General features: G+C 39.0%; 2 protein-coding genes and 1 long non-coding RNA gene across 7 annotated transcripts in view; 2 read left to right on the forward strand and 1 right to left on the reverse strand.

Moving 5' to 3' along the window:
• Positions 1-1408: 1408 nt before the first annotated feature.
• LOC123983709 (annexin A11-like) lies at positions 1409-18743 on the forward strand. 3 transcript variants are annotated; one of them, XM_046070001.1, is made up of 15 exons: positions 1409-1489; positions 9394-9741; positions 12328-12398; positions 12777-12986; positions 13545-13632; positions 14714-14808; positions 15120-15233; positions 15512-15602; positions 16127-16206; positions 16303-16359; positions 16471-16564; positions 16724-16819; positions 17653-17711; positions 17807-17929; positions 18065-18743. In XM_046070001.1, exons 2-15 carry the CDS (start codon positions 9396-9398, stop codon positions 18122-18124), a joined length of 1584 nt encoding a protein of 527 aa, XP_045925957.1. In that variant the 5' UTR covers positions 1409-1489; positions 9394-9395; the 3' UTR covers positions 18125-18743. The 3 variants fall into 3 exon arrangements, with proteins under 3 accessions (XP_045925957.1, XP_045925956.1, XP_045925955.1); XM_046070000.1 differs by lacking the exon at positions 1409-1489 and adding an exon at positions 1502-1658; XM_046069999.1 differs by lacking the exon at positions 1409-1489 and adding an exon at positions 1851-1986.
• LOC123983710 lies at positions 12094-23085 on the reverse strand. Its single transcript, XR_006828263.1, has 3 exons — positions 22673-23085; positions 12283-12433; positions 12094-12184 (listed from the first exon to the last, which is right to left on the reverse strand). It is a non-coding gene; the product is annotated as an uncharacterized LOC123983710 (long non-coding RNA).
• dlg5a (discs, large homolog 5a (Drosophila)) overlaps positions 22179-24805 on the forward strand; it is a 44143-nt gene continuing 41516 nt past the window's right edge. For all 3 annotated transcript variants that reach the window (XM_046069995.1, XM_046069997.1, XM_046069996.1), the window contains exon 1: positions 22179-22927. In XM_046069995.1, the coding sequence (XP_045925951.1) occupies positions 22624-22927 (304 nt within the window). In that variant the 5' untranslated portion in view covers positions 22179-22623. The remainder of the gene's footprint in view (positions 22928-24805) is intronic.

A 24805-nucleotide genomic window follows, 5' to 3' on the forward strand; every position in this document is an offset into this window, starting at 1 on the left:
TGTAATGAGGACGGCTCTGCGTCACCGAGGACGCGGGCCAATGACCGTCTGGTTTGTATGAATATTCAGTGTTAGCCGACAGGATGAGACAAATGGTTCATCTGGCTATTCCAACTTCAACCCAACAGCTCAGCTTTATCAAAAGGTTAATAGCCCTACATACTGCTATATCAGATACTAAATTAAAACAATTTAACAGACTGTCTCTGAGTCACATTAATATAGTCTATGTATTACTTATGTTACAAGAATGTTACAAGTATTAGCATTCATCATTAATAACATTTGTTTTGTCTATAGATGTTAAAAAGTGGCATGTGTGCTTGTGTGTGTGTTTTTTTGGGGAGGTGGGGGGTTGTTCAGGAACAGAGGTGAGATGATTTTGTATGGCTTAGGCCTATCTGATCAGTAAGTCAACAGTATTTCACATAAGCCTATAGCTACTTAGGCTACATGCATGATTCTGTCCGTTTGAAAAAAGATTTCTTCATGTGCACAACAAGAAAAAATATGCACCATTAGAAAATACCGACCAATCAAATCACTTAATCAGTCAATAAACTCAGCACCTCAACACCAGCCCAAGGCCTTTTTCAGGGCCTATCATCTCTATTATGTATGTCCCAGCCTCCAAACCGACCTGAAGCTGGCAGGCAGACCATTAGACTACGGTACGGGGAAAGCTTTAAAAACGGCTCCCTCTTGTGGCAACTGTCCCTCACTCACACATACAGTACAGGACAGTGGCCTGCAGTTGTTTCAGTCTTAACATAATATTTTGCAGAGGTAGGATCAGCATCATCATCATCATCATCACAACCACCTGTACAAACAATAACCAGTCAGACAGTATTTTGAAGAAAGCATTACAGCTTATGGTGAAAAATATGTTTCATCATCCCAATTTTAATTATATTTCCATAGGTTTCATTGTTGTTATGTAATAAAGTGTAGGCCATATGGACTACTGTAACATACAATAGAATGTTCTGGGTGTATGTGTGTAATTGTTTTATTTCATTTTATTTTTTTATATTTTGTTACCATATTTTAGCAGAGGCTACATTTAAGTTCTGCGTGTGAAGCATGAAGGACTACAAAATTTATTTTCGTTATAAAACCTTTTGTTGTACTTACCTACTTATCAGTAGGCCTATATACAATTCATACTTTCTAATCATATCGTTAAGAATTAGTAGCTACATGTGCGTCTGTGTGTCAGTAAACACAACAATGATTTAACTCAATTTTAATTTTGATTGAATACCTGTGCCAGGTAGTATGTTTTAGGCAACACATGTCAATTAGACAGGCCTATTGTAACATCACAGTGAAATAACAGACTTTGTCACATTTTCCATAATGTCACTGATGTTTAGTGAACACGTAGCCTATTGGTTTTATTACCGGCTGTTGTCACATGGTGTAGCCTATCTGTCACTGGTCTCTGACGGGTAAACAGTAGATGGGTGGGTTCCCGAAATCGAAGGTATGACTCCCACCCACACCAGTCTGACCAGTGTTGTCCTGCTGTTTTGTGCAAGTTTGCTGTGAGGGAGGGAGCTTGCAGAATATGGGTGTGTAGTTACTCTTTAAATATAGCCAATACTGCTACACTAGTCAAACGTTTTCCAGGAAGCGACTGCAAGCAGACTAAAGTAAGTGCTGAAATCAAACAACTACTCAACCAGGCCGAGCTAAAATAGCGAATGACACAATAGCACACGTTTATAAGTTATAGTTTGATAAGTGGCAATTATATTTGGAGTCGTTCTGTGGTCTAACGTTGCTCTGCTGTTCTCGGCGCTGTCGTTAGCCTGCCAACGTGTAACGTTATTACACTTAACTTACCAGTGCCATTAAATCCTAACCCTACAAAATGCTCGTTTAACGTTAGGTCGTAGCTTCACTTTGCTGCTGGACTTGTGTTTGTTTAGCAGGACTTACTTGACACGTCTGACGTATCGACATTATGTAAAATGGGAGGTAACGTTATCTTAACTAAAGTTAGCTTTTCAATAGGAGATTTGTACAGGCCTGAAGCAGCCTTGTAACGGTAGAAGCTAGCTCACTGTTCAAAACCAAATTTCTGTTCGTGTTATAAGTTAAATGTCTGTTTCCCATTGACTAACAGTGCGTTTAGCATATTGTTAACGTTAGCCTATCAGTGCATTGTACTCGCAATCCAAGATATATTAATTAGCTGTAGTAACGTCTTGTGTCTGCCCGAAATAGCTTCATAGGTTTTTAAGTGAGTGAACCTAGGTGAGCGTCACAACAAAATGGAGCCAGGATATTAACATTAGCTAATAATAATCGCCTCTGTCTTATAACACCATAGGATGTTGCAGTTGCCTTGTGCTGGCAACTTATTAATGATAAATATCTTTATGAATACACAAACTCCCTAAGCAAGTGTGCACATGAGGATTTGCTTTGTGCATTGTGGTTTTGTCAGAACACAGTTTTCTCACAGTTTGATGTGTGAAGGGAAATGTGATGTTTGCACCTGAACAGCAATTTAGTGTGAACTTAACCCGGAAACACACAAACCACAGTTGTTCTGACCAAATGTGTATTACCCTAACCCTTGTAAAAAGTATTTCACAAGGCCCTTTCTGTCAACATGTTGTACTGCTGTGTCTGACACCAGCAGCAGGTGAGGAAGTTAATGAGGAAGATTATTAATATTATTTATTTAACAGTTAGCTTTGAATGAATTTTGAATGTAGCTTTTAAGCGGTTGCTGTATTCACTAAATTTAAATGTTTTGATCTCTGTATTTCACAGGTTAGTGCCCTCCCTTTTTTGCTTTTTTCTGTGTCCATAAAATGCAAAACGGAGAACACTGTTCAAGTCAACTGCAGTCAGTTTTGCCACACAGGTTTTGCCAGTTCTTTGGGAAAATTCAGATCGTCATATGTCAGTTCATGTCAGTCAGTGAAGAATTGTGCCCTGTGTAAAAGAGAAGGAAGGGTGGTTTTCAACTCTCTTGTTGCTATGTCAGCACATTCAGTATGTCTTAGGGGAGACATTTAAAGCTCCATATCATGCTCATTTTCAGGTTCATACATCATTTTGAGCCCTACTAGAATAGGTTTACACAATTTAAAGCTGTAGTTGGCAACAATAGACCAAAGCAAAACCTTCTGCGTGTCTTTCTGCAGCTCGTATCACTTCGCTAAGCCTCTCCCACCAAACCCACAAGTTCATACGGCAGCAGTAGGAGCTGGTTGCTCTGCGGAACCTCCAGACAAGACACTGGTCCCTCTCGCTTTGACTCGTCTTCTCAGACTGAGAAATTGTGCTTGTAGATGAGAGAACATGACAAGAAAGCCTGGCGATGAAAGTCAGACATTTTAACAGATACCTTATCAATATCATAGTTACAAACTAGAAACAAGTTTAAGCCACCCAGCTTTGATAATACATGAAGGGTAAAACTGTCCAAATGGAGGTAGAGTTTCTATATAAATAGTTTCAGCCAATTTATCTTAAAGGTATTATTTATGGTATAAAAATCCCAAAATTTAAACCCACCGTTTTCATAGGAGTTCATGAGAACTGTTTTCTTGAAGTAATGTGTTCTATTCTTCCATATAAAATTGAATAGCATTTTGTCAATGTCTTTTATTAGTTTGTCACTAAGATGCAGAGCTAAAGCAGCATATGATAATTGCGAGTCCCTCTGCTTTAGTAATTAACACTCTACCTCTTAATGAGAGATCCCTTAAAAGCCGTTGGTTAAATTTGTTTTGAGATTTTTGGAATTTAAGGTCATCCTCCTTTATATATAAATATAGTATTTCATTTTTTATTGGAATATTACAAAGAACTGGTTTAGAGCACTTTTTAATGGCCATAAGTTCACACTTGTACATTCAAATACAAACCAGAAGCCTTAGAAAGCATCTTGATAACATCAATTGCAAGAGAAATTTGTTTTTTATTTTTCAACAATAAAGTGGTGTCATCTGCCAGTTGAGTTATAATTTATTCTCTCCCTATAAGAGATACCTTTCACAGCACTAGATTTAATATGGTTTGCCAACAGCTGAGCTACTAAAAGGAAGAGGTACGGGAAAGTGGGGCAGCCCTGCTTAATGCCTCTAGACCATAGACTGTATAAAAAGCTCTAGACAGATTAAATCTAGGGGATGTACCACCCATAACTTTTAACAGAACTGTTACTATTCTTATCTAGAGTTTTAATAGCTGTACAGAAAAAATGACCAAAGCGGAATTTCTTTAAAGACTGGTAAACCCATTATCATCAATCGAATCTGCATGATCTAGGACATTTAGGTCAAGTCTAATTATTTGATGTTTTTATGTCATGAAACTTGACTGTGTTTCTTCAATAACAGAGTTCAACACCATTTCAAGTCTTTTAGCCAATAGTAGAGCAAATATCTTGTGATCATTATTAAGTAAACATATCGGATGCCAATTGTCAATAAGTAATTTATCTTTGTTTTGTTTGGGAATTAACGTAGTCAGACCTTGAGTCATGGTGATTGGAAGAGATTCTCTTTCCATGCATTCGGGAAAAACTTCGAGTAAAAAAGGAGCCAGTTCGTTAGCAAAAGCTTTATAAAATTCTGAGGTCAGTCCATCAGTACCGGGTGATTTGTTGTTTTTTAGAAGTTTGATTGCTTTCCTAATTTCCTCAAGTGTGATTTGTTTTCATTAATAGATTTAACTATAAGAATTTTTTTTATTTAACTATTCATAAAGGACACAGCTGATGCTTGGCAGAATTTAGAGCTACATAAATCTCTATAAAGGTTACTACACTAACTGGATTACTTTGAAGTCCTCTGTAACAACCCCATTAATATTTAGTCTATTAATATTATTATTATTAGAATGGTATTTTTCTTAATTAAAAAAATAATGTGTTCTCCTTCTTCAAGCCATTTTGCTCTAGATCTTGTAAAAGCACCTTTTGCTTTTTGAGTGTAACTCATCAAGTTTAACTTGCAAGGTAGCTAATTCGACTTTTTGCTCCTCCTATAGTGTAGCTGGGTTCTTTTGAGATAAAAAGGTGATCTTTGTTATTACCTCTTCCTCTTCTGGATTTGGCTTTTGTACTACCATATTTTCTTAAAAAGTTCCCAATTATTTCCTTTTCTTTTCTTTTCATCTTTAGCTTTGGACCAAAAAAAGAAATCAGAGATGTAACCTATTTTTTTTTAACTTCGTCGTGAGTTTCCAATACACTGACTGAGCAGCAACACTTAACGGTGGATAATTTCAACTTAATGTATAGCCTTATGATCCGTAAGAGGAGATGGCCATATTTCCACATCAATAACATCTTTATTAAGTTTACAGAAACAAACCAAAAATCTGTCCTTGATTGACTAGAGCCTGTTTTATTGCTCCAAGTATATGATCCAAATTACCATCCAAAATCAAGTTAAAGTCACCTCCTAACAATAAGGTGGGATCTGGGAATTTGTCCTACCATTCTACTAATATGTTATCTACAGAAACAATAAGGTTATCATTTTCCATGTTTGTGTTACATCCATAGACATTGGTTATTATGAATACTAGATTGTTGTCCCTTAAGGTAGCTACACCAGGTGACCATTCTGTACCGTGAGAAAGCCATATGTAGTTAATCCACTGAGATCTCCAAAAATTGGCATCATTTGAAAGAGAATGAGATTCTTGTAAAAAGGAAAAATCTCACCTGAACTGCTTAGCAAAAAGAAATAAAGCTTTACATTTAACACTGTTACGTAACCCCCTAGCAGTAAGTAGTACAAAGGAAAGAGTTAAATATTAACACAGGAACAGTAAATATAATGGTTAAGATTTAGATAAACTTTATTTATATATATTTATATAAACTTTAAGATGACGTGAACTAGAGATATGGCATTGAGAACAACACCTATTTAAAGATATAAGAAGCATCTCTGATTAAACACTTTAAAGTAAAGTTGGTTGTGTTTCTGCCCATTCAGAAGATAATGATGAGTAACAAATAATAAATTAAATAAGCCTAGACAGATAAACATGCATGAGAGAAGTAAGGCCTTACATTTTTATAAGGGGAGGCAGTTGAATTCTCCCCCAGATACATTTTCAGGAGATTCAGGAAGACCAAACCAAAGGTCTCCTCTGTGAAGAGTGTCTATGGATGAATTTCCAGTCCATTGATAAAGCCTTTTCCTCTCAGAAAGTAGGCTGATTTCCCCTCCTCTCGCGCCTTCTTAATTGTAAGCCGCATTTTCTGTCTGTTTCCTTTGTCAAATTCTCTGTGAAGCGCAGACCTTTTCTTTGAAGAAAGTTGCTGTTCTTGGCAGCCTTCCAAACTGCATTCCTGTTCCGTCGTGATATGAACCTGAGGATGATGTCGTGGGATCTAGGGTCGTTTTGGCGGGGTTTCCTGACTTGATGAGCAACATCTATGGCATCTGGAAACTTCCCTTTCAGATAGTAGTAGCTTTTGACAAATCTTGATCACCTCTGTACGCACGTCTTCCTTTTCGGCTTCTTGAACACCATAACGTTCCAATTCAAGAACACGGTCCATACTGTTCAGGACAGTCTCTTCACTTTTCTCCACACATTTTTCAACACATGCTATCTTCTCATTCATGTGTTTTTATTTGACGATCTGGTCGTGCTGTCTCCTTATAGTGCTGGCCTGCAGCAACTGCTCAGAGTCTGCTCAAAGTATGGTGTGCAGCATGACAAAAAATTTAACCCTAAAAAAGTGTTATTATGAGATGCCAAAACCAAGGAGGATCAGAAACAAACCTTTCCTACTTTTTATCTGGCAGACCAAGTCTTAAATGTGGTGAATAAAGTAAGATATTTGTGTCATATAATCAGGGATGATTTATGTTCTGATGATGTTAAAATAGCTCTTTTTAAAGCTTGCTGTACTCCACTCTATACAGCCCACTTGAGGTGCAGTTGGGAAAATGGAAAAAGCTGCAGGTGGCATTTAATGATGCATTTAGAATCCTGCTTAAGTTCCCAAGATGGACAAGTGCAAGTCATATATTTGTGACAAGTAATGTTGCCAGTCTTCATGCTGTATTGCGGAATCTTATGCATAAATGTATGTGTCGGCTGATTAATTCAAAGAATTTGGTAATTTTAGCTTTAACTGAACCTACAAAAAGTGATGCAAGGTATTCCTCATGTTTTTGGAAAAATTGAAACAAATGTGTGTTTTAATTATGGTGGAATGTGTTATGAGTTTGCACATTTTGTACTGGGTGTCTTGTATTGTGTCTTTATTTTATTTTACTGATATAGACCTATATGTCTGAAATAAAGTTGATTGATTGATTGCAGGGACAGCTTCCACCATTTTCTCAATGGCGTCACTTCTGGAGTTGATAAGGTTAGCCAGGGTGAGAATGGAGTTCTCAGATTTTAAAATGCTGTCCGTCTGGACATGAGTAATTGTAGGGTTTTTTTTGTTTGTTTTTTTTTAGCAACAGGAGGTTTATATGGTGTGTTTAAACAGTGAAATAACATAAATGTGAAAGAACATGATATAATTGTCTTATATCACACTTACTACTAAATTTTAAAATGACCAAAACTCTTCTTTAACAATAAAACTCTTTATTTATAGCCAATGAAATTGAAATATAAATTGTTAACGTACAAAGTAGCAAAGCCAAAACTATTATGTAAACTGTCCAGATCACGTCCTCCTTGCAGTAAAGGGTTTCTGGTATGTGGTAATGGAGCTCTCAGATGACAGCGGTCCTTCTGACACACATCTGTCTTCCTGTAGATAAGTCTTTCCTGATTAGGATTGGGTATCGTTTTGAAATTTTACGATACCAGTAATTTTAAAGTGATTCCGATACCAATAGAATACTTCATTGGATACCTTGCATTAAATGAAACCTGTTGAAGGCATAGTAGTGGATCGCTCCTCATCCTAATTAGGTCATCCTCACAGGTGGTATTATATGGGGAAAGACTACAGCTTGCAATTTCTTTTTATATTTGAATGAGAGATGAGGAGTGAAATAGATTAGAGACCAAATACGTTGTGGGAAACAAATTTAAGGTAATTTTTTAATACATGTGTTGAAAGTATTTCTGCTGTGCCTTCTAAAGGCATTGAAGATGAAAAGTTGTGCTATTTGCGAGTTTTCGTCAATGGGCGTGTCCGTGGCGTCAAAGATCAACTCTTCGCCATGACACAGGAAGTTGTTGTAACTTCAGTGTACATGCTCACATCTGCACCAAATCTGTACATGTACGATGAGAGTCCCGCCCTCAACACATGTACATGCCGACATTCACCCACAGTCAAAGCGCCACCTGCTGGCAACAGGAAGTGACCTTTAACGAAGCAGCCCCCGCAGCACGTTTGACCTATATGTATGAAATTTCTGTGGTACATGTATCTTGTCCAGACGCACAAAAAAGTCTCTTGGAGCCATAGCCTAAACCAAACAGGAAGTTGGCCATTTTGAATTTTATGGCAATTTTTGGCGATTTACACACTCCGTACTTTAACAAACTTCTCCTAGGGATTTATTCGGATCGACTTCAAATTTCTGCTGTGCCTTCTAAAGGTATTGACGATGAAAGGTTGTGCTATCTGTGAGTTTTCGTCAATGGGCGTGTCCGTGGCGTGGCGTCAAAGATCAACTCTTCGCCATGACACAGGAAGTTGTTGTAACTTCAGAGTACACGCTCACATCTGAACCAAACTTTACGTGCTTGATAACTCTCCCACCCTGCAGACATCTACACACCAATACCGATTTATATACATAGCGGCAAGTGCTATGTAGCTCCACATAGGGGACACAGGAAGTGACATATAACACCTTCATGCGCCGTCGGAACCGCGTAGCAAATTTACAGCCGCACCGGCAGAGCTCCAGAATATGCAGCTCGGCCGGCTCACACCCGGACGCGCTACAAGTGTGAGGGCCCGCCCAACGCTGCTTGCAGCTTTAATTTATAATAATTTTTCATAATTGCTCTGTAGTTATGTCATTTTAATTTACATACTGAAAAACATGTGCTGCAGATTTGTGCTCTTTTCAAACAGTTTGGATTTGCACCATAAATAATAAATAGAGAAAAACATTTTCACGGCCATTTTGTATTCATAGTTAAACAGATATCATTGTGTATCATCTTAAGATTGTCTAGCAATACATCGATTATTGCCGAATTGCTGTATTGTGATGTTACCGTGAGCCATGTATCATGAGGTACCCTGCGATTCCTACCACTATTTAACAGTGCATTGTTCTTTCTTTCTAATTGTCCTTTACCATCAGATAAAGTACATTTTTGTGTAGGTGGCTGCACAAGATGAGTCTTTTATTTTTTAGTAATGGGTCACGTTTTCAGCCCTTTGACAGTCCTGTCTTATGTTTTAAGGCATGAGCTACCCAGGATACCCTCCTCAGGCAGGTGGATACCCACCACAGCCTGGGGCTTACCCTCAGCAACCTGGAGCTTACCCTCCCCAAGCAGGAGGCTACCCACCACAGCCAAGCGGCTATCCTCCTCAACCTGGTGGCTATCCACCACAGCCAGGAGCAGGAGGCTATCCACCACAGCCAGGAGCAGGAGGCTATCCACCACAGCCAGGAGCAGGAGGCTATCCACCACAGCCAGGAGCAGGAGGCTATCCACCACAGCCAGGAGCAGGAGGCTATCCACCACAGCCAGGAGCAGGAGGCTATCCATCACAGGCTGGAGGCTACCCACAGGCACCACCATCAGGTAAGCTATTGCGCCACACTGTTAAAATAAGTGTTGGACATTTTGGGAGATGTGCCTATTTGCTCACTTGCCTGTATGGTAAATATGAAGACCTGAAGTCTTGTCATCACCATCACACTTAGTTTGTTTTTTGGAATGGATTCAACAAACAAGATATAAAATGTTAATTAGTTAGTTTACAGACTTCACTCGGTAAAAAATTTGGTAGCCTATTACATTACATGTCATGGACACAGTAGATAGTTTACAAGCACGGACCAGGTAAAGCAACAGTGAACACATGGACTGCAGATGTTGGTTTTGGTAGTTTAAAAGGCTACGTCATTAAAGTCCCCCTCCAGACAGTTTTAACTGCCGTTTTTGGTGAACGTTCTTTCTCAAACAGAGAATGGGGGTGTGGTTAATTGTCGGACGTAATCGATTACCATGACAACCGAAAACTGACTGGCTGGAGTGTTCACTAACGATATGCTGTGTTAACATCACTACACTGTAAAGTTTAGTACACTTTACTGTCTGGCAGGAGTAGCTATTACTTACCCATGATAGAAACTAATGTGCAAGTATTAGCTGTTATCAATCATACAGTCGATGGTCCTGTCACGCACTGCACATGATAACTCCCACTACGTTTTATGGTGCGCTTACTTTACCACGGGGGCGGGTGAGGGGGCTATTACTCTGTTGAACTGTATGTAAAGACTTCTGATACCATTGCCTCCGCCGATGCATTGGTAAAACGGGTGTTGCAGACTGTATATAAGACGGTGGCAAGTGAAAGTGCGACATGTTTTCTGTCACCTGTCCTCCAACACCGCACGCACAAATACCATGATGAACATACCTACTCTACTGTAAGTTCTAAGTAAATTATATGATAAATTGGTTAGCTAGCTCACAACGATGTTTATCGGTTTGATGCTCTGACTTAACGAGGCGTGACGGCGTGAGAATGACATATGACTTATGGAATTACTATAGTCATATGTCACCACCCCGTTTTAACAACTAAGCAACTTTTAGAACTTTGAGCACAAAATTAAAATATTTGTCAAAAAATATTTGGCGAACTATGTAGGTAATCAACATTGTAAGGAAATGACTCAGAAAAATATGAAATATCATAGAAATGTAAAAATACACTGGAGGATGGGGATCACCTGCTGCCGTGATAACGGATCGCGGGTGGAAAACTCCAGGAAGAAGATGCCGATACAACATTGTGATGTCTGTCAGCAATGGCATCGTCTGTTGGCCCAACCCTACATTATATGTTGATATTCATATCATAATAGGCTACATATTAACTTATTGGGAGAAAACCGGTAGTTCTTTGTAAAATCAGACATTGACCACCCTATATAGCAAAAATGGCATGAACCTCCTTTCATAACCCCTCTGCAAAGATTCGATGGTGAGATTGGCAGTTGAATCAGGCTCCTCCTATTGAAGCATTGAATCTTCAACTATTCGGGATCACGCCTACAGTAATTGTTCTGTATATTCATTTTAAGATTTAAATAAAGTTTAGAATAACCATACCTTCACCTGTCACACTCTTGCCACACTCTTTTCACTCTCTTCTGCAGTTGACAAACCAGCTTAGTGGCGCATTACTCCCACCAACTGTCACTCTTAAGTCATGTGAGAACGTGGTAAGCAGTCCTGCTACCCAAATCACGTTACCTTGCCAAGCAGCTAAATTCACAAGATCACACAAGCATTAAACCCTGATTTCCGACATAGCCTGCTCCAAACGTATAGCAGCTTTTTTACAGAAGCAGCACAGAGCAGATCGAACCGGGAAGGAAGTCCGATACAGAACAGCATAGAGAATTTAACTACGTAGCGTACTTAATCATAGTAGAAGCACAAAAAGCAAGCACTAATTAACTAATTATTATCAGTTTGTTCAAATAAAAGTAACCTTCTGTCTTAATTCCTCTAAGGGTCATTGTCACCAATGATGATGATAATAATTATTGTGTAAAACCGTATACTGTGAAAAATATTTTTTTAGACAGTTATGGTACCATGAAAATCTCATACTATTGCAACTCTAGCATTAAGTGTTCTGTGACCTCTAAAAGGCAGAAACACTATACAATCAGATGTACTACCTTATAGAGTTATGGTATAACATATCAGATATATGGTATAACATAAAAACTGCCTACTTCCTCATTTAGCACATGCAGAGCAACATGAGTAAATCAGAGTGTTAAGGTCAAGGTATTCTGGTGCCAATCTTAGAAAGGATGAGTCAGTTATTCTGTGTTTGTAGGCAAGAGGGATCATGAGACATATGTACGTAACAGAGTGAATTTTTTCCTCCCTCAGAAACAAACAAACCTCTGCTGTTGCTAAGAGAAGCAAGTCCCGCAGTCCATCTTTCACATAGTACTCCCATTCTCTGTCCAGCACTCTTTCACTTATTCGTTAACTAGTTGGAAAGTGAGAAAAAGGAAGTTCCAGTAAGAAGGGTCATCACTGTGTCAGTCCAATATTCTCAATTCTTTCAGGCATTTAGTAGCACAATACATCCTCAGCTTTCCTGAACAGCTTTGCCTTTGTTGTCTGTTGTAGGCGGCTGGGGAGGTGGGCCTGCTGGTGGATATCCATCCATTGGTCTTGACAGCTTATCCAACGCTGGCATGGTAAGTTTAGCCTAAAAAGGCATCATCACTTGCACCTAGAAAAATGTGTGCACACAGAATAGTTCTGTTAGATTTGGTAGGATACTTTCATGTTATGGTAATGCTTTTCCAAAATCTGCATCTCAGAAACCTAAGCATTACCATTTTCTTTGTCAGCTTCTCTTGCAAGAGAAAAACACTCACGTACATAATTCTTATCCATGCATCTTAAACCGATCACCTTACCTGTCATCTAATGCAACTTTTTAACCTCTTTTTCTTTCCTGATTTATTATTTTGTATTTGTTGTATTCTTATTTGTGTAATCAGATATATGAATTTTCATCTTATTATACAGCCCCTTTCCCTAACCATCATTCTTATGGCCTGTATCCACAGTTTGGAGGGACCATGCCCCCAAACCAAGGCCCGGGGATGGGCTACCCTGGTCAGCCTAGCCAGCCAATGCCCGGATACCCACAAGCACCATCACCCAACCCACCCATGGCTGGTTTCGGAGGCGCACCAGCACATCCAAACGTCCCTTCACAAAGTCCATCCATGCCAGCCTACGGAGGAGGAGTCACACCAGTAGCTCCACCTGTCAATGTAAGAAACACTGAAACTAGTTTTTAGACAATATTGGTTAAAAACTAAAATATCTTACTATCACTCTGTGTTGTGATGTATTAGTGCGGGTTCACACCAGCCTTGTTTACTTCGGTTGAACTGAACCCTGGAGCTTTTACACCCTTGGTGCAGTTGGGTTGGTGTGAATGCTGAACTCGAACTCTGGTGCAGGCCAAACACCTACTCTTTGGTCCGCCTCGAAGGGGTGGTCTCGAACTGCTGCAGAGTCTCTGGAGAGGTTAATATCTGGTGTGAACACCGTTTGAACCAATCACAGGAAGCGTACTATTGTATGTTGGTTAAAAACGTTCTCGCATGATGTTTTGATGACTGGTAAACTGAATGCAAACCCGACCATTTGGAAAATTGAAACAATGTTCCAACCTCACATTGGTTCAATTCAGGAACCGAACCTTTAGGTGTGATCCCGCCCTTAAGTACACACATACACACGTATCTACGTTTACAATGTAATGTCTAAAACAGAATGCACTTTTTGTTGAAGTAACACTTGTGGAAATTGCTGTATTATCTCAGAGGGGATTCAGGGGAACAATCGTGGACTTTCCTGGAGCTGACCCACTCAGAGATGCGGAAGTCCTGAGGAAGGCCATGAAGGGCTTTGGTGAGTGCTATGGACAGAGAACTTAATTAGGGTTCGCTACTTGTTATTTTGTCATTTTTATCTACCGTAAAACTTCAGCTAACAGCCAAGTCCCAAATAGCTACCTACCCCGTTTACTGGCCTGGTGTGGGAACACATTTTGACAAATAAAGGCCTGGTCTGTTTTTTTTAGAAGTTCTTTGGCTGTATAAAACCTCTTAAACTCCACCAGGTCAACTGCTTTAGCTGCTTCTAAGCTGATTAGATTGTTAATACAAATATTAATGTTTAAAATTATGATCAATATGTCAGTATGGACATGCTACACATCGTTAGATTGGTTAAATTCTCTACAATTGAGTCGTTCAGTTCATTAAACGAAAACAACAAGCCCCAAAGTCTAATTCTTATAGATTTACTGGTGTAACTTGCAAGGAACAAGAGATGAGACAAAAAAAAGCCGACTCTCGTTACCTTTTAAAGCTTGTGTCAGTTCCTTGATTATTAAATTCCTTTACTCTGTAAGGGTCCACAGATCAAAACAATTAAAACAGCTTTTCAGAAAAATTTATCCAAGTTGTGAATACTGTCATGTGAAGTCCATTGTTCTCTGTCTGCTAACTTCTGCCACACTTTTCTCATCCTGCACCATGTTGTTGTTTTTGTTACGTTGCTGCCTACAAATGAAAGTGCATAAGCAGTCTGTCGGAGGTAGATCAAATGAATGATGTGTATTTGATATTATTTGATCATTTTTATACAAGTAATATTCATACTGTTTGAAATAAATAAACGGTTTCATAGTAGCCTATTTTAGTTTTGTGCGAAAGGAATTAAAGGTCTGTCCCATATGGACGCCTGTCCCAAATATAGGCAGGGTCAATTCTGTGATTTTAGCAAATAAAAGACTGGGCTATTAATCAAAGTTTTATGGTATTTCTGAGCTGTTATATCCTACAGATGCAATGAATGTTGTCCATTGGGGAAGTTGTTTTCTGACTGTATATTCCTTTAGGCTGCTCTTCCTTAATTATTTAGTTGAATAATTGATTGTAAGGGTGAAACGTGTTTCTGATTTGACACTGTTGGCTTGTCTGTGCAGGAACTGACGAGCAAGCCATCATCGACTTACTGGGGAGTCGCTCCAACAGGCAGCGTGTGCCCTTGCTCAGATCCTACAAAACTGCCTATGGGAAGGTAACAGTCCTGTTAATGCTTATATGTTGTATATGTGATACCTGATGCCATTTTCTATTTGGACAGTGTCTACTATGAAAATACATTGTTTACAAAGAAAACAACATTTCTTTATAGAATCATATGTGGCTCAGTCTGCATTTTCAAGCAGTGTATAATGGTGACAAGCAGACAACAGGTGCTGGTGCTGCCAGTAAATTGAAAGGGGATTGGATGTCCTTAGAGCTCATTATAGCTATGCCACAGAGCCTTTTTCTCAGCAGCAGTTACTGGTGTTTTTTTAGTTATTTTAAGCACGTTTCCATTTTCAGGATCTGATTAAGGACCTGCATTCAGAACTGTCTGGAGATTTTAGGAAGCTGGTCATGGCCATGATGAAGACCCCAACTGAGTTTGATGCCTCTGAGCTCCGCAATGCCATAAAGGTAAATGCTCAGAAACAAAACCAACACCATAGTTTTCTCTATATTTGCCATTTTTTTGTCATCATAGAATTATCTATCTATCTATCTATCTATCTATCTATCTATCTATCTATCTCATTTGCTTACTTGTTATTATAAAAACATTTCTTAGACAAAGAAGAAATTTTACATTATTATAAAATGAAGTATTTCATTAGTTATTGGTTTGAATGAAGATTGGCTGCAGCAGGGTGCGAGGATGAGGTTGTCAGATTAACATTTTTCTGTGTTCCTAACAGGGAGCTGGAACTGATGAAGCCTGTCTGATAGAGATCCTGTCTTCTCGCTCCAACGCTGAAATCAAGGAGATAAACCGCTTTTACAAAACAGGTGAGATGCCTCAGGGCGGTTAATGCACTGCTTTCCCCTACTGTTGTGTTCTCCTTTATCACAAAGCATCACAATACTGTGTTGACAGATTTTTATTACTTTTGTTGATAAGCTAAAATGTGTAAATGCAGATGTTATGGCTAGGAATCTATAAAGTCATTTAGTACTAAGCTTTAGTCAATGATAAAAAAATTAATCGGGTAGGTAGATTTTATTGTCACAATACAACAAGTTGTAGAGTGAAATTGAGTTTTGTAACTCAAACATGTAACTCAAATGTAAACATTTACAGTAAACAAATCAGGGTTTAATGGCAACCACAGGAAGGCAGGTATTACACAGTTTGAATGAATTCTTCAGTTTTATAATTTATTTATTTAATTGTTTAGTGTTTGCTATTTAGTTTTTTTTATGTACTAAAAATGTGGTATTCCACAGTATTTAAGTTTCCACTGCCAGTAAATTGAGTTGTGGTTGCCGTACATACTTGTTTGGTTATACCATTACTTTTTTTGCCATTTCAGAATACAAGAAGTCACTGGAGGATGCCATTAGTGGTGATACCTCAGGCCACTTCCGCAGGCTTCTAATCTCTCTGGCCCAGGTACAGATATGAGACAAATTTATTACCTGGATACCTGACATCTGTTAACAGCTACTTTCAGATTTAACTGGGAATAAGCTGTTCTGTACTTTTTAGGGTAATCGTGACGAACGAGAAACTGTTGACATCTCTCTGGCTAAACAAGATGCTCAGGTAAAGTCTGCTTTATACTCATCCATAATGTTTGATAATTTATCTTCAGTTGGTAGCTTTTATATTGTTAGTTACTTGGTTTTTTACATTACATTGCTGTTCTCCTTATAGGCCCTATATGCTGCTGGAGAAAACAAGCTCGGAACAGACGAGTCTAAATTTAACGCTATATTGTGTGCCAGGAGCAAACCCCATCTCAGAGCAGGTATTCTTTATGAAGACATGTTCACAAGCATAATCTGACATAAGGTTAAACACCTAAAACGTATCAAAGGATAATTGAGAATGAGAACACAAATGCTACTTCAGTGCCTTGTTAGCTGTGTTACTGATGGTGTGTGTATTTTTGTGCATGTTTGTGTAGTGTTTCTTGAGTACCAGCAGATGTGTGGCAGAGATATCGAGAAGAGCATCAGCAGGGAGATGTCCGGAGATCTAGAGAGTGGCATGTTGGCAGTGGGTAAGAATACACAAACACACCATATTCAAGCCTAGCCTTAGCAGGGCCACACCCATGTATTGTGCAAGTTAGAATCTGCTCCACATAATTCATTAATGACAAGTGTTGAGGCTTGTCTGCAGTACATGTTTAACGTAACACTTAACCATGAAACATTATCCATGCTTATTGTATTACAGCTATACTAATACACGTTTAAAAGTAAATGTAGTGCTGGAGGAAGAGGTGCTGTTAAATGTATAATCCTTTGTTTTGTTTTTTCCTTTTCTTGCCATCATTTCTCAGGGTTGTGGTACAGTACCCTGTTTTTGGATGTGTTTTATTTGAATCCCTCATTGATTGGCACATCCAGTCTATACGTTTTCATTGTAAAGTGGTGTGCACTGCAGTGTTGGGTGTTTGCCATTGATTTTGACACTGTGTATAATTTTTCTCCTGTCTTTTTGTTTCTGATTTCACATTTACGTTTTTTGAAATTAATTTGCTTTAAAGCTGCATTAAGCAATATTTGGCCATAAGAGAAGAAGCTCAGAAAACAGCTGAAAAATACAGCCCTGAATCAATCATCAGTGCAGCTTTAAATGTGCTTTTGCCATCCTGTTATATTCCTTGGTGTATTCATAACTTGATTTTTCATAGTGCTCTGTTTGTAAATGGCACACAAGTAAAATATTTCTGTCTTCGTCTTCCTCACCGTGTTGTGATACATGTTAGAATTTGTTCTTTACAATGCACTAATTAGTAATTTAGTGCTCTTGTTTGTATAAAAGAGAAAGAGACAAAGCATGAATGAATGAGTAAATTGTGCTTGTGTATTATATTTTCTGTTTCAGTAAAGTGTATTAAGAACACATCTGCCTACTTTGCTGAGAGACTTTACAAGGCCATGAAGGTGAGACACCCTGTCATGTGGATAGTAGGGTTGGATAGTAATTTTTTATACATTACTTAATAAGTCCAGCATTGTGTGTGTGTGTGTGTGTACAGGGAGCTGGGACCAAAGACACAACCCTGATCCGGATCATGGTCTCCCGTTCCGAGGTTGACATGCTGGATATCCGCCAGGAGTATGTTAAAAACTATGGCAAGTCGCTGTACACCCACATCTCTGTAAGTATCCATGTCATATATTGTATTTACAAAAATAATCCTACAGCTGCATGGACGATTTAAAAGCAATAAGTACACATGACTTAATGAGACAAAGATTTAAATAATTTGCTTATGCATTTGATTTATTGACAGGGAGACACATCAGGGGACTACAAGAAACTGCTACTGAAGCTGTGTGGGGGCAGTGACTGAAAAGGAAATACATTATAGAAATGTTCTATAAATATCAGATTTCTGCCTATCTATATGCACTAAACAAAACCTGCAAGCCAATCCATTGCTCTCAATGCAATTTTTAGTTTAAAGAACCTCAATATTGCTACATATTGTTTCTTTTCTATATAAAGAATGCACGAAAAGTTTTATATTTTTTCACTTGTGATGTCTGTGCTGGATATTTGAGTTGAATATACATGGCCATACAATCGATTTGCAAGAGAATACATTAGAATTTTTAGAGTTATATATTTTGTTTCAATTGTGCCAATATGCTCAGATATCTAATGATATCTGGCACATTAATCAACTAATTGTCTAATGTTCAGCAATGCTGAATAAAGTATGACACATACAATACATAGCAGCTAAGTACCAAAGTTGTCTGTTAATGTTTTCAATTGTATAATCTCTATATTTTGTTTACACTTAACTACTTTATGTTCACCATAGTTATGTTGTATTTTCAGCAGATGCTTTAATTTGTATATCCTATACCATGTTATCAAAGCATGTAAAATCAAGCATAACCTTTCATATATTGTTGGTGATTTTATCTTCTTTAGTCCCCAAAAATAAATATAGATAATGCACACTGGAAGTATTTGATTTTTGTCACATGCAGAATACATGAAGTTATTTGAAAACAAATAAACATACTGTATGAACAAATCTTATTTAGATAAAATTCAAAGTGATGTCTATCATATGCCTTCACTGGTTCACAAGCAAATTACTCCCTAGGTGCAATACAAATGGTTTTCATCAGATGGCATTCTAACTAACTATAATATCTTCCAAAGCTGTTATGATTTTCTTATGACTGCTCTACAATTTTAACTTATACTGCACTTGGTAGTAGACTGTATTTGCCAGTAGAGGGCAGTAAAGTCTTCATTCAACCCCAACAACTACACAAGAAGTGTTCATTTCAACAAGCAGAGCTCTTTACATGCTCAGCTGTGAAGAATGTGTATCATTATATGATGGCATTAGATCAATAACCATGGTCACAATTCAGTTTATAATCGTACAGGCAACATAAACAAGTGTCTACATTCTCCTTAGCTGAATGTGCTGAAAGTGTCAGAGTCCATTCTAAAAACCAAATGGTGACTCTTAAATACACAGCATTTTACTCAATCAATACAAATACATCAGTTCTCTTTCCATGAGGGGCGTAAGGCCAGCCTGCGTGGATGCTCTCCATGCCATATTATGTCCTTTTGGCTTCACTTAAAATGCTGTCGAACACACGTAACTGTAGAGAAGTGGCTCTGCGCTTGGCTGGCTATGGTAGTGTGTGTGTGTTTGTGTGAGAGAGTTAACTGCACTACAATCAATAACTGAAGTGAGGAGGGGGTGGCCCGTGGAATTGATGGCATCCATAAAGCCGCCTTGGCCACATTTAACAAGTCAACAAGTCTGCAGTGCTGTCACTGGGACCCTTGGGTAATAGCCATATGCTGGAAGAATCATGTTTGATCACACCATGTTATAATTTACTAGAAATGATAGAAAAGAGTGTAGGTAATGCTTTGGCAATATTGTTGTTACACATTCATGCCAATAAAGCTAATTTGAATTGAATTGAGTTGAAGTTTAGGGCTTTAGATAGCTGTTTAGATTATGATTACTAGAATTCTAATGAATATTAAATGCGATTGGATCAGTTTTGAGAAAATCATTTAAACATTGTTATGTTACTTTTATAAGGTAATTTTTGAGCATTCCTCTTCCTACACTGCAATTTGGATATCGTTATGATCAGATACCTCTAATGTGTTACAGATATCCAGATGAAAGTCATTTGGGAATCCTCTGAGGTTTTGTGCAGAAATGATGGCTTCACATGAAAATGTTAAAACGTGTCAGTATGATGACAAAGGACACCAGCAAACTTATTCTAACATGTCGTCGGTGCCTCCTTTTTGAATTGATGCTATTCATTCAACACCTAGAGGACACTGTTAATCTCGTACATTCTCGCAGGACTGGGATAAAATAGACACACCATTGTTGAGAATAAATTATTTAGATGCAGTTAATAAAAGTGTGTCAAAAGTGAATGGATAATAAAATAACTGTTCTGCCAGCCTTCGCACAGACAGCTCCTCATTAGCTAGATCTCTATTCAGCTGCCAATAAAAAAAAATCCATAAAATCTTCTGCTTCAGACAATGTGGGCAGGATAAGTGATGGATATGCTTGCTGACAGTCTCTTCAATAAAAGATAAAGCTATTATCTTCCCTGATCCGTGCTGTCTGATAAACAAATCTGTTAAATAACATTTCAGTAAATTACCAGACAGCTAGAAACACCAGCCCTGTTGTCTAAATAATAAACCCGTTCATATCCCCAAGATAAAAAGCATCAGGCTGTCTTCTCCATTCAAATGCGTGTCTTCAGAAGTAGGCTACAGACACAACTGTCCAATCTGTGTCAGCAGTGGGGACCTGCTTCCCTTTGATATGAATGAATTGTAATTAATTTTTCATCTAAAGGCAGAGCACATGGTTGCATGAGTTATGGAGCCAGCATGGCAGAGACACAGAGAGAGGGGGAGAGAGAGTTGTAGATGTCACAATGAGATTCAGTGCATGCATGAATAAGGTCACGGTTTGAGAGGTATGCCTGCAGACGCCAGCCCCTGTGCCAACAATCTTTATTCAGCTGCAGACTGGAAGCGGAGTGCATTCATCATCATCATTATGTTGCATCTCATGAATACTATTCAAATACACGTTTAATTTGTTACCCTCACATATTGCTTATATATAGCACATATGGCGCACTCTTCTATCACGCCCAACACACAGATAGCATACACACTGAAAATGGTTGCAGCGCAGCTTGGTTATAGAAACATGGAGCATAAGCCTGTGGCGACACCAAGAGCATTATGCAAGGACTGAATAATATTTTTATATTTTTATCACTGCATTAGCATTTTTCCTAAAACAAAATACTTAATGTAATCAGTGAATATATCCATTGGGGTTCTGCTGATTTGGTGTGCCTATGTTAAATCAAAAGGTGATGATGAAGGATCAAAATGACTTGGTTTATCTGATATTTTAGGCTTTTTATGACACAAATTGCCAGTGATGGACTGGCGACCTGTCAAGGGTGTACCCCGCCTTTCGCCCAATGCCAGGTGGGATAGGCTCCAGCCCCCCGCAACCCTGTACCCAGGATAAGCAGCTGACGATGGATGACACAAATTCATCTCATACACTTGTGATACAGTAAATTGCATCACACTGATGGAATTTACACAGAGATAACAACAGATAACCAGTGGTAGTAGGAGTATTCAGATCCTTTACTTAAGTAAAAGTAACAATACTGCAATATAAAAATACTCCATTACAAGTAAAAGCCCTGTATTGAAAATGGAAAATGTACATAGTACATGTACAACTATACAAAAGTAAAAGTAGGTAGAAAAAAGTCTCCTGCTTTTGTATGCATTTTTAATTAGCATTGTACTGTTGTATTTGGTCAGGTTGGAGCCAATTGTTATGATGTTATACACTGCTACATAGTTTAATATATTCATTATATTTTACTACAGAAAATCCAAATATGTAAAGCATCAAGGAAAAAGCTATAAAAATAAATGTTAATATTTCCCTCAGAGTTTTAGTGTAGCATGAAATGGAAATGCTCATCTAAAACATGTACTTCAGAACAGTAGGCCTACTTGAGTAAAAGTGCTTACTTACATTTCACCATTACAGACAATAAATACATACATTTTCCATTTTGTTGATATAAATGGTTGCTACTCCCTACAGATGAGTTCATTGTATGCCCACATTTAGGCCTACCACTACGCCGATATTTTTAATACATCTCCAGATTTCCATGCAAATTGCCTCCATTCTCATTTTTTTCCGCCTGGGATTTTCGACGTACTACTGGGTGCTGTGTACGCCCATTGAACAAATAGGTGCGTTTTCTTGTCAAACCCCGCCCCGTTTCGCCTTATATGGTCATTGAACGGAACGTTGATTGACAGCGGGCAGCAGCTGCTGAGTTGCTCAGACATGGCGGAGGATACAGTGTAACTGAGGTTCGGCGGCGGAGTTACGTGAGTTTCCCCAGCAGCTGAGTCGTCAAAGGGCGCATTAAATGATACATAAGAAGAGGACAATGTGTTCGGCTAAAGCTAACGCTGAGGGGAAGCAAAAAACCACCTGAACTGCCACACACGAGTAAGATGGAAAAATGTATCGCTGTTTAGTGCAGTCAACAGCCTTAGGCAACAAATATGGCTTCTTGTGCCTTTTTCACTATGCTATAAAAATTGATATCCCATGCAAGCTAATGCCGTGGTGGCTCCGGCTAACTTCTGCAAGCCGCGATAAGTTAAGTTTAGTAGTCGCTCGGTACTTTTGATCCGTGAGGATATTACATCCACTTGGCCGTCTGGATTAGCTGGGAAGCTACGGAACTACAGCGGATAGCAATGGAGCCAAAGCACAAAGAGTTGCTAGACCAGTGCCATCAGAACTTACTGGAGTCCATAACAGATGCGGACCGAGTGATCGAGCTGCTGATAGTTTCCGGTACCTTGAGTCAACTCGATAGGTTCGAACTGGACCAGAACTGTTCGTCCAGCGCCGAGAAAGTAGACCACCTTTTGAAGATGCTGATGAACAAGGAGAGCGACCATTTCCTCGACCTGTGTGTAGCCCTGGAGAAGGCATACCCTGACCTGTATACTGCCCTGTTCAGTAACAACGGCGGAGGACCTGTAGACCACTCTACCGGTAAGAGCTGAGACACTAACTGATCATAAACACGCTTTCACTTGAATCTAAAAATGAGTGCACCAGCCACTGCCTAACCCTTGCCGTGAATACAATCTGGGTGGTCTCTGGCGCAAGACCACAGTGTGGAGATAGCTAGTCTGCATAACAGCAAAGGCTTGCAGCTTGACTTATTATTAACCAAAATTTGCATTAAATCATAATAAAGGTGCGTGTGATGGTTGCAAGGGTAGGCAACGGTGCTCCTTACAGCATGGTTACACATTTGTAATCAGAACCTCACAGAGTGCAACACTGTGCTCTTTTTAAATGTGCAAAAACATAACGCACTAGCCTGTATCTTTAAACTAAATATTCACTATGTCCTCCAGATCTAATGCACAGCTTGTCATTAATTCAGCCAAGGACTCTTCTGTCATCACTCTCAGGCATCCTGCCCTGCAAGGCTCTCTCCCAGTCACTGCAATACACATATTACACATCCATGATGTAGAGTTGGTTTAGGTATGGTGTACACAATGTGTGGTTATTTCTACTAAATGTAGTTTGTGATATTTGTGCATTTAAAGGGAAAATCCAAGATCCTTCCACTGATATCCAACACCAGTTTGAGTTTGTTTTTAGTGACATTATGTGGTTATAGTACATTAGGTAGCCTGATTTGTTTCCATGACAACAGCTGTACCACTGACATGTTGGTCCATATCGTCTTATACATGGGTGTGTGTGTGCGTGCATGCTACACATCGGTCCACCTTCCGATTTGGAGAGAAAACCACGTTGGTATCCTAACAGTAATTGATTTAACCAGATTCTGCTCCGATTTTGCGTTAACACTACATTTTTAATGATAGTTTATCCATTCTAGTCATTTAATTTGCACGCCGTGTCCTCACGGCAACTGCCTCCACTTCAGCGGTTTTGGGTTGTTGTTGCACAGAGACAAAGGGCAACCAAGTGTGAAAGCCTTGTCTAGTTTCGCCTGTTTTGCTTTTGTCTGAATGACTGAAGCCAGTGGCTTACTCACAACCAGCGTCATGCCCCGAGGACCTGAATGCTGAATGAGCCTTGATATCCAAAAGTTGAGGGGGGATTCAGAGTAATGCTTCTTTTTGACATTTTCCACATGTAAAACAACTGTGCAGGCTATCTTACAGATCACTTTGCTGAAGTTTTATTTCAAACAGACATGTCTGTCCTTAAAAAAACCCACAATGTGATCCATAGTTTACAGCTGTCAAGTTGGAGCGTGTATCGGTCTGCTTCTAGCAAGCAGACCTTAGCAGGTAATGCTGAGTTGGTGTCTTGCTGCTCTGCTGACTGGATTGCTAATGCTTCCTAAGCTTTATTATTTCCTTGTATTGAGGGTTGCTCTTGCAGAATAACATCCTGAAATACTCTGAAATACATTGACCGTTGTTTACCTGTGAGCAGCTGCAAAATTGGTCCCTCTGGTAGTCCCTTGGCTTTGTCTGAACTTGACAAAGTACATTTGGGCTTTTCATCACACACCTTTTTATAGATTATAGCACTGTGTTGACCTGCCCTGTACTAGGAGAGAGTGAGTACTAGTAGTGAGTCTGGCTAGGCAGCCTGTGGTTATTCAACAGAGGATTAGCCCCCCCCCCCCTCCCCTTTCTGGTGTAAACTCTCTCTGTGAGACACGCTTTATCATGCCTCCACAGTCCTCTGTATTAGCCGCCACGCTCTTGGCTTCTTCTGTTTTGACTTAAGTTTTTAATATGCTTTTTATTATCTTTACTGTAGTGATTTGGCTGATGCGATTACCATGTTTTAACCACACTTGTGAGCGACCGAAGATGAGCCACTCACAGAGTGCCTCCAGGCAAAGAGGCTGAAAGAAACTCCACATAGGGA

Source organism: Micropterus dolomieu, linkage group LG15 (genome assembly GCF_021292245.1).
Source record: "Micropterus dolomieu isolate WLL.071019.BEF.003 ecotype Adirondacks linkage group LG15, ASM2129224v1, whole genome shotgun sequence".
Taxonomy (NCBI): domain Eukaryota; kingdom Metazoa; phylum Chordata; class Actinopteri; order Centrarchiformes; family Centrarchidae; genus Micropterus; species Micropterus dolomieu.

Coding starts and splice junctions, on each gene's coding strand:
- LOC123983709 (XM_046069999.1), top strand. Junction 12,399..12,776: donor GCTTATCCAACGCTGGCATG/GTAAGTTTAGCC, acceptor CTGTATCCACAG/TTTGGAGGGACCATGCCCCC. Junction 16,360..16,470: donor TGGCTAAACAAGATGCTCAG/GTAAAGTCTGCT, acceptor TTCTCCTTATAG/GCCCTATATGCTGCTGGAGA.